This window comes from Lacerta agilis, chromosome 4, assembly GCF_009819535.1.
Source record: "Lacerta agilis isolate rLacAgi1 chromosome 4, rLacAgi1.pri, whole genome shotgun sequence".
In the NCBI taxonomy this organism is placed as follows: domain Eukaryota; kingdom Metazoa; phylum Chordata; class Lepidosauria; order Squamata; family Lacertidae; genus Lacerta; species Lacerta agilis.
Genome location: NC_046315.1, coordinates 63,382,343 through 63,394,635, shown reverse-complemented (window position 1 = coordinate 63,394,635; position 12,293 = coordinate 63,382,343). Strand labels below are relative to the sequence as shown.

The following is a 12,293-nucleotide window of genomic DNA, read 5'->3' as shown; positions in this document are numbered from 1 at the left end:
GTTGGAGTTTCTCTACTCCCCCTCTGACTTCTTTCTTTTCTTTTTTCTCCTTTCTTTTTTCTTTCTTGTTTTCTTTTCCTTTTTTTTCTTTTCTTTTTTCTCCTTTTTTTCTCTCTTCTTTGGACAATGAATGTAGACATATGTTTTGGACTGTGTTTTCTTTTTTTGTATATATTCATTCACATATGTGAGTTATGTAAGAATATTTTTAAAGAACAATAAAATTTATTTAAAAAAAAAAAAAAAGGATACGCCATCATAGGGATCATAGGGCTAGAGAGCACTTCCTTTGCATTCAGAAGGACTGAGGCACAATCCCTGCCATCTTTAGTGACAAAGGTATCAGATTCTACAGGTAGCAGGTGATGTGGAAGACTGCCACGTGAGACCTTGGAAAGCCATCGTCATGTAGCGTTGACAATACTGGACTATTCCCCAAACCTTTTGTGACATATTTTGAAACAGAAGGCTCTGTTGTAGAATTTGGCCCGAAGAGCCACACTCCCATGGATGCCATTATGAGATACCTGAAATCTGTTCATTTGGAGGGCCTCTGTGGAAGTATTTTCCCTACCTCCCCCTTCTGTTTGTTTCTTTTTCAACTTTCTCCTTCTGTGTAAGATCTACCCACTGCCAATGTTCCTGCGAGAGTACCTGTTCTGTTTTGCAACTGTATGTTGAACCCTTGCTGAAATGACAATGGTCCCTGCACATCAGTAAACTTGACCTCTCAGCTTTCTCCAAACTGCCCAAGTGAGGTCTGAAATCCTTCCCTGGCATTGATTCTTCCTCCCTGCTACCATCCCCACATCCTCCAGACCGGGGGTCTGCAACCCGCGGCTCCGGAGCCGCATGCAGCTCTTTTGCAACTTTGTCGCGGCTCCGGGCAGGGCCGGTGCGTTTAGCGCCGAAATGTAGGGGGTGCTGCGCCGCGCTGCTGGCCCGCCTGCGCCCACCCACTTCTCTACCTTGCCGGCGGCTGTGCTGCTCATGCATGCCTCGTTTCGTGCCAGCGCAGGCGCAGCAGCAGACCGCAGCAGCTTCCCTCCTTGGCGCCTGTCCCGGCGCTTGTGTTTGGCTGTTGCTGCTGGAGCTGCTGGCTGCTGCGACTCGACGAGGTAAGGAGGCAGCTGCGGGCTGGGCCAGGGGCGGCGGGCAAGGGGGAAGCCCTCTTTTAAAAAAGTGGAAGGGCCCGGCTCCAGGACACGTAGCAGTCTGGGAAGGAAAAGGAAGCCGGGCTGTTCAGCTAAGGGCGGCCCAACGGGATGAGATGGGCGCGGGAAAAAGCTCAGGGGACGACCGGTCCCGGGCTCTGTTTCGGGGGCGCACAGGAGACTTCCCTTAAGCAGCGTGGCGAAAGGGGCCCGAGCATGGGTGTACCGGCGGGGGGGGCAGGAGGGGGCAGCGCCCCCCTAGAAGCCCCCTGCCCCCCTAGAAGCGGGAGTCCCATGGACTGAAAGAAGGGTTTTATCCATTCTGAAGGAATGTTTTCCCGCGCCTGCAGGGGGGACGTGATCAGCCCCCTGCTTCAGCCCCTCAGCTGCTTTGCCCAGCCCCTCTGCTGGCCAATAGTGATTGGGGCAGTGTGCATGCTGTGTGCTTTTGCATAAGTTTGCTAAACTTTTAGGGTTGCATTTGTGCTGTTCATGGGGTGGAAGTATTCTGGGGGGTTGGATTTCCCCTTCTAGATTTAGCCCTGCAGTGTCAGGCGTTCGGACGGTTCCTTTAATACAGTGCTTGTTGTTTGGCTGGGGGGGGGAGCGTTTCGTGATATTTTACCATTTTGCCTTCATTACCTGCTCTTCATTACCTGTCTAAATTGTGCTATGAGCTTCTGGGTGTTTATATTTTTGTGGGCCGCAATGGTTTTGCGGCTCCCAGTTTTTTTCTCTCTTCAGAAACGGGTCCAAGTGGCTCTTTTTGTCTTAAAGGTTGCAGACCCCTGCTCCAGACTATCCAGACAGGTCTCAGTCACATTTTTCTGGCTTCTTTGTTTGCTGTGAGTGGATGGTCTCTACTCTCTCCAGTTCAGGAAATATTACTGAAATATGGCCCGTGGGGGGTAAGATGCATGATCTGCATGTTTCTGTTGATAGTGATTTTGCACGAGTTAAGTGGAGGCCTCCATCTTCTCTCAGTTGCGAGGTTGGAGCGAACTGGTTTCCTCCCCTGCCCCCATCCCTGCCCCAAAGAAAAAGAAAATATACTGAAGCAATACAGATGCAAATGTATTTATTATAATGGGTCAAGTTTGAGTAACAAGGAGGGCCATGGGTAATGACTGAGATGAATGTTTATCAATCAGTGAGATTTCTCTACTGACTTCTGCCTGTTTTCATGAAGCTACATGCCTGAGACTACCCACCTGAGATGTTTGGGTGGTATCCAACTATGTTATATTCTGCATAAACCCACTGAAAGTAACCTAAGTTAATCATGTCCATTCCTTTCAATGGGTCTGCTCCCACTCCTACACTAGTCCTATTCAGTGATGAGTACAACCCTTTGTGTCTTGTTTTTGTTGATTATTTGTTTTGCTTTTCTTTTTTTTACATGCATCTTTAATAATGCTAGTATGGTTTGTTAGAGTGTCAGACTAAAACTGAAAGGATCTAGGTTCAAATCCCTGAGGGAGACATTCTTGGCCTAGACTACCTCACAGGGCTGTTATCAGAATGGGAGAGGAACCAAGCACACTGTCTGGAGCTCCCTCAAGGATAGGGTATAAATGAAACAATTTAAAAACAAATTCAGTAATAATGTTTAACATGTTTTAAAAAAATATAGCAATTACTCATAGTTCAGTTTACCAAACGATGATGGTGTATAAATTCAACCTTGTTTTAATCCCTGGTAGCCTTCACACCATGGAGATTTTTTAATTTTTAAAAAGGCATACTGTATTTGCAAATGTTCGCGCTTGGGTGGCTTTAAAACTTATTTATTTTTATTCAGAAAAAATCTGAATGGCTTAATAAAACAAACAAAAAACACCAACCCATTTCAGTGATTTACATAAAATAATGATCAGCAATATACAGATAAAAGCAACAAAATGGCAAAACCCAGTTATAGGTAATGAAACTATATGTCTGGGTAGGCATACTGGAATATCCATATTACAGTATAGTGAGGGTGCCTGCTTAATGTTAATAAGCAGGGAGCTCCAAAGCATAAGAACTGCCATGCTAAATAATTTTTTTGACTCCTCACAGATGTGGAACACCATTATATGGCACTTGCAAAACAGCACGTTCTGCAGATTGAAGAGGTTGAGTAGGCAGGTATTTGTGCAGTATTTGCGTATTTGGTCAGGTTTTTGAAAAAAAACCAGACCCTAATTAGTCACCTAGGAAAGAGCAAGAAGTGGCTGCACATATGGCAGCTTCCAATATATTGGCGGTGGCCAACTTTTCAGAAGAGTTGAGCAGCCTAGGTGAATGGAATCGTAACTCATTTTGGACCCCCACAAGGGTGTTGAGGCCTGTTGAAAAACAGGCCCGCTATAGCATCCTGCTTCTTGACAGGATAATTGAAGCATGTGGTTTTGTTGACCTTTAGTTATCAAAGATAGCCATTCCCAGAGCCATTAACATAAATAAAACACCCTTTCAGCAAGCGTTTCCAGATGCCACATAAAATGGCCCATAAGCTCAACTGATGTGAACAGCTGCTTTCCGTTCCAGCGTGCTTCCTTTGCTGCAGGACTTGGTGAGCTCTGGCTTGGCGCGCTTTTGGAATGGGCACGTCGAGGTGAGACATGAACAAATTCCAGAGCTTCTGGAAAGTTATTTTGGCATGTCTAGCAGCTGCTATGTGTGTACATTTATTACCAGGGGAGGCTGGTCCTTAAGGGCAACTGGGACACTGCACTACCAACCACAGCCTGCCCTCAGCAAACCCTCATCTGCTTCCTTCCTTGCTTGCCTTCTTACTTACAACCAGTCCAGGCCCTGGCTGCCTGCTTCCTCCTTTTTAGCTTCAGGGTTGACCTTACAAAACTCAGCAGGAAGAAAGATGGGTGGAAAAACAAAAGTCATTGGCTCTGCCTTTCATTGGCTATGGCTCCTGTAGGCCCTCTTGCCTTCCACCTTACAAGAGACATCAGCCACCACAGCTTAATAGTTCCCTATGACAAATTCTATACAATACTGCTAAAAATGATAATTACTAATAATATACAAATATATGTTTGTTTGTACAGTTGTAAATCTTCGAAATGCTTAATATACATTATCTTCTTTCAGTCCTGGGAAGCCAGTCTTATATTACAGATGGGTAACAGAAACAGAGGGATGCGGGTGGCGCTATGGGTTAAACCACAAAGCCTAGGGCTTGCCAATTAGAAGGTCAGCAGTTCAAATCCCAGCAATGGGGTGAGCTGTTGTTGCTCGGTCCCTGCTCCTACCAACCTAGCAGTTCGAAAGCACGTCAAAGTGCAAGTAGATAAATAGGTACCGCTCCGGCGGGAAGGTAAATGGCGTTTCTGTGCATTGCTCTGGTTCACCAGAAGCAGTTTACTCATGCTGGCCACATGACCTGGAAGCTGTCTGCGGACAAACGCCGGTTCCCTCGGCCTATGGAGACAGATGAGCGCCGCAACCCCAGAGTCGTCTGCAACTGGACCTAACGGTCAGGGGTACCTTTACCTTTAACAGAAACAGGCCCGGTGCCAACTTAACACATTTCCCGGTCTCTTAACAAGAAATTAGAATTTTACCGAAGAAAAACTTTAATTGCCACTTACTCTGTACCCCTCTTCCCTTGCGCATGATTTCGTACCCCCCTTCCCTTTTCAATATCATTTATTTTTTATTTATTTCATAAAATTTATATACCGCTTGGTTGGTTATAATAATAATAACCATCTTCAAAGTGGTTTACCATAATCCACTGTAGTCTTGACACATGCTGATCATGACTGGCTTTACAATGAAATGTGAAACCAGAATTTGAAGCTGTCTTATAACTCCTGATTAATGCCAGCTATGCCTGCCCAATGCAGATGTAACTGATGAGCACCAGACCATGGTTTAGGGAATCCAAGCGCTCTGTGAGTTTGCACACTCCTCCTATAACCTTCCCATCCTCCCTGTTCTTTTCTTGCATGGGCGTTCTCCCTCCAGTTCAGTTTTTTAAATACCGACAATTAGAGCTGGTTATTTTTGTTAACTATATAGTTAGTGCCGAGCCATTGTTTTAAAATGTAGTCGGAAGCAGGATTGCAAATTGTGATTTGATATCAGACTACTATGTAAAGTACATCAGGCCACAGATATGGATTTAAATATGATGATAAAAAGGGAATGGGGGGGAAGGGAATTTGTGCAGGATAAAAAGAAGGGGAGGAAGCTGCTTCATACTAAATCATAAAGTTGGTCTCTAGCACATTATTGTCAGCACTGACTGGTAGTGGCTCTGGAAGGTTTCAAACAGGAAACATTCCCAGCCCTGCTCGCAGATGTTCTTCATGCAAAGTACTGTAGATGATCTGCCACTGAGCTAGGACCCACCCCCTGCAAATATAGTGGGATCTTCTGATCTCTTACATACTGTATGGTTAAGAGATCAAGAGACCTTGGGTCATATCCAGTGCTACAGCTCTGCTGTCACAACAGACTTAAATGAGCACAGCAGTTTCTTCTACCCCACTATGCAGCCTCAAAATCAGCTTCAAAGGGTTGGGGAACTCTCTAGAGCATATTTGGGGTGTGTGCAGGGGGGAGAGCAAATGGAAGACCCGTTGCACCAGCAGAACTACATGTGTTGAGCTTCAGATGAAGCCCATTGCCTCTACACTGGGCCATGGCTGTTTGCCTAAAGCCACCCAACAAATTGGGAGGTTTACTTCTAGCTCATTGATTTCCACCATTACACCAAACTAGTTCTACAGCACTTTTAATCTGCAAAGTGCTTTACCATTTTTATCACACTTTCCTACATCTGCATGTGAGATTAGTCACTATGGTTCCCATTTTACATAGGAAGAACTGAGGCTGAGAGATAAGAGCCTTTACTCGCCCAGGACCACAAAAATAAGTTATTGGCAGAATCTGAATCCAGAGACCCAAGTCTAATTTTCTAGCTAATGGATCACAGTGGATATTCCATGCTGCCTTGGCTCAAGAGGTTTAAGAGTGGCTTCTGCAGAATGAGAAATGACTGCTTTGTTTAGCAGACTGAGGGTCATGCATGACAAGCAGCAATGTGTATGCTTTGCCAGCATTATAGACTTTAACTTCCAAAATACCGGTATGGCAGCAAAAGACAAGCTCTTGCAAGGGGGGCAAATATCATTGAAGGCATTCTGGGCTATAAATAAAATGTACATCAGTCTTGGCACCTGCCTCCATGAAACATTTATGCACTAATATGCTTGATGTAGTTGGATGTGTTCCCAGCTTATCTTGTATCTGAGATGAACTGGTTCTGTCTTGAAATTAATTGTTATTTTCTTACAATATTCTGTGGCAGTCAATGCTAGAAACAAACAGTGCTCCTGTTGACTCATCATGCAGCTAGATGTGGAAGAATTGGTCCTCCCTCAGGTTCAGCCGAGGGCTTGTACAGACATGGAAATACTTTTGACTTGGGAAACATAGGAAGCTGCCATAGAGAGAATCAGAGCAGAACCCCTTCTGAGAATTGTCTACAGATTTGACAGCAGCTTTCTGCTGTTTTAGAGAAGGATCTTTCCCAGCCATACCTGGAGCTGCCAAGGGGGGTTGAAGCTGAGACCTTTTGTGTGCAAAACAAGTACCGGTACTCCACCCTTCACCTTTGCCTTTCTCTTGCAACAGGTTGCAGTTTGGGGACTGTTTTAAAAGGGGTTTAAAATTGTATCAGTGAGGTAAAAGAATATCTGTTTCCTTCTATTGATTCTATTGATTCCATATATTTTTATTTAAAGAATGCACATGCCCCTTTCCAGTACTGGAGGACATGCTTTTCAAAATGAGACCCTTTCTCCTGCATTTCTTAAAGTATTGGTGGAGGATTGGGAGTTGCACCAACATTGCAGTATGGAGGAAGTTAGGACATTGGTTGCTTATGAATTATAATCTGTACAATTCCTAGTTCAGTGGCTTAGTAGATCTGAATGGAGCATCCCGGGGAATTTGCTGCTTTTAATTAATTAATTAATTAATTAATTAATTAATTAGAAAGAATATTGCAACTGGTTGACTCTTCTTAAGAGCAGGAAAGTGGTACTGAAGAAAAAAACCTGCCTGACCCACAGTTAACGCCTGTAGGCTTTTAGATACTTTGGCACTGTATTATCCTGTTGTGAACAGGTGGGGAGTGTTTTACTTCAAATTATCCCCCGTTTTCTCACACATTTTTTGTATGGGAGAGTGATTGATCTGAGCCAAATTTTGTGGAGTACTCTTGTTTACGAAAAACTTGTGTACTTGCATAACTACTCTTAGTTTCTTTCTTTTAAAATCTGAGAACCAGAACAGATATTGTCTTCCCGATTTCTTAACCATGGCTAGGAATTTAGAAGCATTGCCCTGATTTACATGCTTTCCTGTTCCCCCCCTTTTTTCGAGATAAAACCCCTCCTATGGTTTTCTTTAACCCTGTTCTAATGCATAGATAGCTAATGTTTGGCCCTCCACATGCTGTTGGGACAATAACCCCCATCATCCCTGATTATTGATCTTGCTGGCTGGAAGTGATGGAAGTCATAGTCCAACAATACAGGCCACAGATTTTGTTACCCTAAACTAGAGTGTAAGCAAGCACAGTTCCCTGAGTTAGGATGTACAGTGGTACCTTGGTTCTCAAACTTAATCCATTCCGGAAGTCCGTTCAACTCCCAAAACATTCGAAAACCAAGGCACGGCTTCTGACTGGCGCAGGCGCCCTGGAAACAATAGCCAACAACCACATCAGACATTCGGCTTCCAAAAAAAGTTCAAAAAGGGGGAACACTTACTTCAGGGTTTTTGGCGTTCAGGAGTTGATTTGTTCGTCAACTAAACCATTTGAGAACCAAGGTTCCACTGTAATGGGAAAGTGTGATAGGTTTAAAATAAGGAAATAAAAACTTCCAATATCCCATGGCATGAGAAAAAGATGTGAGGAAGGAGCTCATGAGCCCAAAGCTGGCTGCCACAACTTGTTCACAAATCAGAAAACCATGGTTTTAGTTCCATCTGCACTGGACCTATGTCTGCACTGCACTGGGACGTAACCCTATCAAGGATGCATTTAAGACTTCCCAATTACAATGTGGCAACTTGACATTTTACACATCTGTCCTTTCCATCCCTTATCGCACTCCATCTGCTGGAAAAAAATATGTCTCTGACTTTTAAATCACACACACACACACACACACACACACACACTATTTTATTATTGATATACATAAAAATCTGCTCACTTGGGACACTGGCTAGAATTCTTTTAAAACGTATTCTCCATTTGGTAATTAAGGGTTGAGAAATTGTAAAAGAAGGAAAAGGGAAATGTGAAAGTCTAGGAAAGCAGACAGAGCTGTGGGGGTAACCCCTTGGATCTATCAAAATAAATAGAGCAGAAATCTTTCTTGCTGGCCTTTGTGTTGTTATTATTAGAACAAACACGCCTGAGTGAACTAAGCCATACTACCTTCAAGCATCCATACACAGCTTAGCTACAGTATTGGAAAAAAAGAAGAAAGCTGAGAGCAGAGGCTATGAATGATGGATGTTTATGATCAAGAGTGAAAAACTAGAAAATCTGCTTTTCTTCATGCTTGGGAATTGCATGTAATCATCAATTGCCATGTAATCAGAGAATGTGGGCCAGGGTACATGGCATAGCCACTGTATGTGGGCAGCTGTAAACCAGTCCATGTGGAGCCTGTCTTCATGTGACAAAGCTGTTCACATACATTGGCTATGTGCTCTGTACCCAGTGCTATTTTTCTAGAAAAAGAGGTGCTGGAGCTCACCATGAACTTCTTCCTTCTTCTCTTACAATGGCAATGGCACCCATTTAAGAGGTGCCAGAACTGAGCTCCGATGGCTCCGGCTGAAAAAAGCACTACCTGTACATAGATAACTATCAATCAGTGACAGAAGCTGATGCATTTTAAGTGTAGGAAAGAAGGATGATAGTACAGTATAAAATATTTATATCTCACATTTCATCCAAGGAATTCAAGGTTAAAATACAAAAGATGCAGATTCTTAAAATCTCTCTATTTATTTAATGAAATTTCTATACCACTTGATTGGGGGGGAAACCTCAAAGCAATTTACAAAGAGAATAAATTAAATTATCAATAAATACACTCAAAAGATAGAATCAGCAATAAACTAAAAACAGATTAATGCATACATCAACATTCTACATGTCTGGATAGGCTTGTTTAAACTAAAGTGTTTTTAGGCACACAAAAGGGTACAGAGAAGACAGCAGCCTGATGTCAATAGGCATTGAGTTCCAGAGGTGCTGCTACACTAAGGTATCATTTCTTACATTGCTCCAGTTATAGAGTTAATAGAATTGCAGGGTCACCTGCATTAGCCACTGTTGACAGCAAGGGCACATTGGCTACTTTCAACACACAATCCTGCAACTCCCATTTGCAGACTCCAGCATGCAGGATCTCTTTACAACTAGTTTCTCCTGGCAACTTCTTCCTCCCACCAACTTCACTGCCTCTTTGCTTCTTCCCTTCCTTTGCCAAACTCTGCCAGTACCTGCATCTTGTAATCAGGAACCTGAAAGTGTTTGATTATGAAATTCAGAGTGATGGTTTTAACTGTTGTCAAGATGGGGCATTTGAAGGTATAAGAAAAGAGAGAAAAAAGCTACTTCAAACTTGGTGCATTGTGTATTTCAAGGCAACATAAGCTGTTGTTATAATGCTACAGCCTTTTCTGTATTTACAATATATATTATTATTATTTAAGTGAAATAGGGTCATTTGCTGAAGGTGCTTAGTGGACTCAGGTTATACCAGTGAATGTCAGAGACTTCCATGTCACAAAACTTATTTTTGACATTTACACCCGTGTGTCTTCATAAATGTCCTATACCAATAATGTATGTAAATTTACTCAGAGATTTACTGGTAAATGTCAGAAATGTGTGTTGGAAAACTTGCTTGGTTTGCAAACCAGGAATGATTACTGTCATCTTTTATTAGTGTATCATGGGAATGAGAATGAAATCTGATCACTGATCAGCTAATATAATAATGTTCTTATATTTTCTGGTGGCTTTCTAAAAATTTAAAGATTACTGTATTGGTAAATGTCAGAATTCATTATGCTTCTGACTGACCTAGATAAATAAAAATAAGTCAATATATCTGGGGGTAAAGCTATTCTGTGTCTGATTTTGTATCCATTTTATTCATGCTGTTCTCAAAATGCTCCAGTGAGTTTATTCATATCCATCTCCTCATTCGTTTTTTCATTCATACATACAGGCAGTGGGTACTCTTCAAAATGTTTCTAAAATCTGGTGGATTCATGAAGCCTGGCATTTCTTAAACTTATTGATTTGAATTACGACCAGAAATCACCTTCCCCGTTTCAAATTATAATGCATTTTTTATAGTTTTTAGTGGGTTGCATTGATTTCTGAGCAGATTTGATGCATTTGAAAAGACTTGACTGCTCCATTATGAGTGTGAGTTAAGTGTCCTTTTCTCTTTGGTTCTGCAGCTGTCTCAAACCTGGATGCAGAGAGTAAACTGAGTGTCTACTATCGCGCCCCTTGGCATCAGCAAAGAAACATCTTTCTTCCTTCCACCCGACCAGCTTGTGTAGCGGAGCTGCATCGCCACGCAAAGCAGAACCTGCGAGCCTTGAGGAAAGGTAAATCATTTCTGTGTAGTCAATGAAACAGCTTTGCATTCCAGTAGCTCACAGAAGATATAAGGTGGTGTCCAACAAAATCATGGCCCAAGCAGAATCACTTCTATTTGTGCAATGCAACCTCCCCTCCCCCTTGTCCCCACCCCCATGTGCTTCCCACATACCCCTCAAAATCTTCTCCAGAGGGGTGGAGGAAACCCCAGAGCAGGTTTTGGAATGACAGCTCTGTTAGGCAAGTATAAGCAATTCCACTCAATTACTTCACTAGACTCCATCGTATCTCCAGGAACAGCATGTACTTTAAGCTCTTACCTTAACTGACTCTTCTTCCCTTTGATTAATTCTCTTTTGCTTGCTGAGTCATAATTCTGACAGAAGACAAAAGTACACATGACTGCGTTTGTCTCTGGCATTCTAGCACATTTGCAAAAATAAGCAGGGTCTGGTTTTAAATTGGATGGGGGAACCGCATGTTGAGATTCCTGCATTGCAGGGGGTTGGACCAGATGACGCTTGGGGTCCCTTCCAGCCCTACAATTCTATTTCTCCATGTATGTTGGGGGAGTGGGGGAGGGGTTTAACCCTTTTGTCTCCTGCTGTTTCCCCACAATAATTCACCCTCCAGGTACTTTTTGCCTCACAAGGGACAAGCCCTCTCTTGCACCAGAAAATGCTGAGCATGGTCTTGCTAGCAGTGAAGTACCTGAAGAAGCAATTGTGTAGATCAAGGTTTCACTATAAAGGCATGGAAAAATTTAAACACACACACACAAAAGTGTCTTGAAGTTTGTTAGATAAATCAAGCACCTGTTAGTCTTCCATCAGCATTGATCTGTGTAATAATTTTAAGGCGTTTCCCCTAAGAAAACTGGAAACAGGTTGTAAGGTTCTAATCTGATTTCACAAGTATTTTATCGTTCCCACACAGATCATGTAGATAATGATATTTTTAATCATAGTTGAACACACGTCAGAGAGTCACCTAACCTCCAAATTGCAGCTTAGTCTTATTCTGGTACAGTATTCCATTTTTCTGTTATGAAAATGGAAATGTCATAGTGGCAGAAAGGATGTGAGGGGAGAGAGTCTTTGTGCCGACCACCACCTTCGCAAGAATCCTTCAGAAGGGAATTGCTGCCAGGAGCATTATCTGCAGGTGTATTTTGGTGCATTGAATAGAATGGAAGTTTATGAGTCATGGTAGTGGGGAGAGCAGGTATACAAATTCAACAGGGGTTTGGTTGGTTGGTTGGTTGTTTTGTTGCAATTTTGTTTCTGTTGATATTGTTTTACAGATATGGCTACTGTAGTACTTTGTGAATCCTATAATATGATATTTGGTGTAACGGTGATGTTTAGCATATATTTTTAGTTGTTTTGTTAAATAGTGTTGCATAGATGGTAATTGTTTTACTGGTGATTTGTTAAGTATTCTATACAATTTATGCTGTACAGTATTTGTGATGTTCC

At 42.5% G+C, this 12,293-nt stretch overlaps 1 protein-coding gene across 7 annotated transcripts in view; it reads left to right on the top strand.

Moving 5' to 3' along the window:
• NHS (NHS actin remodeling regulator) overlaps window positions 1-12,293 on the top strand; it is a 247,255-nt gene that overhangs the window by 211,783 nt on the left and 23,179 nt on the right. For all 7 annotated transcript variants that reach the window (XM_033147339.1, XM_033147336.1, XM_033147338.1 and 4 more), the window contains exon 2: window positions 10,671-10,823. In XM_033147339.1, coding sequence (XP_033003230.1) covers window positions 10,671-10,823 — 153 coding nt within the window. The remainder of the gene's footprint in view (window positions 1-10,670; window positions 10,824-12,293) is intronic.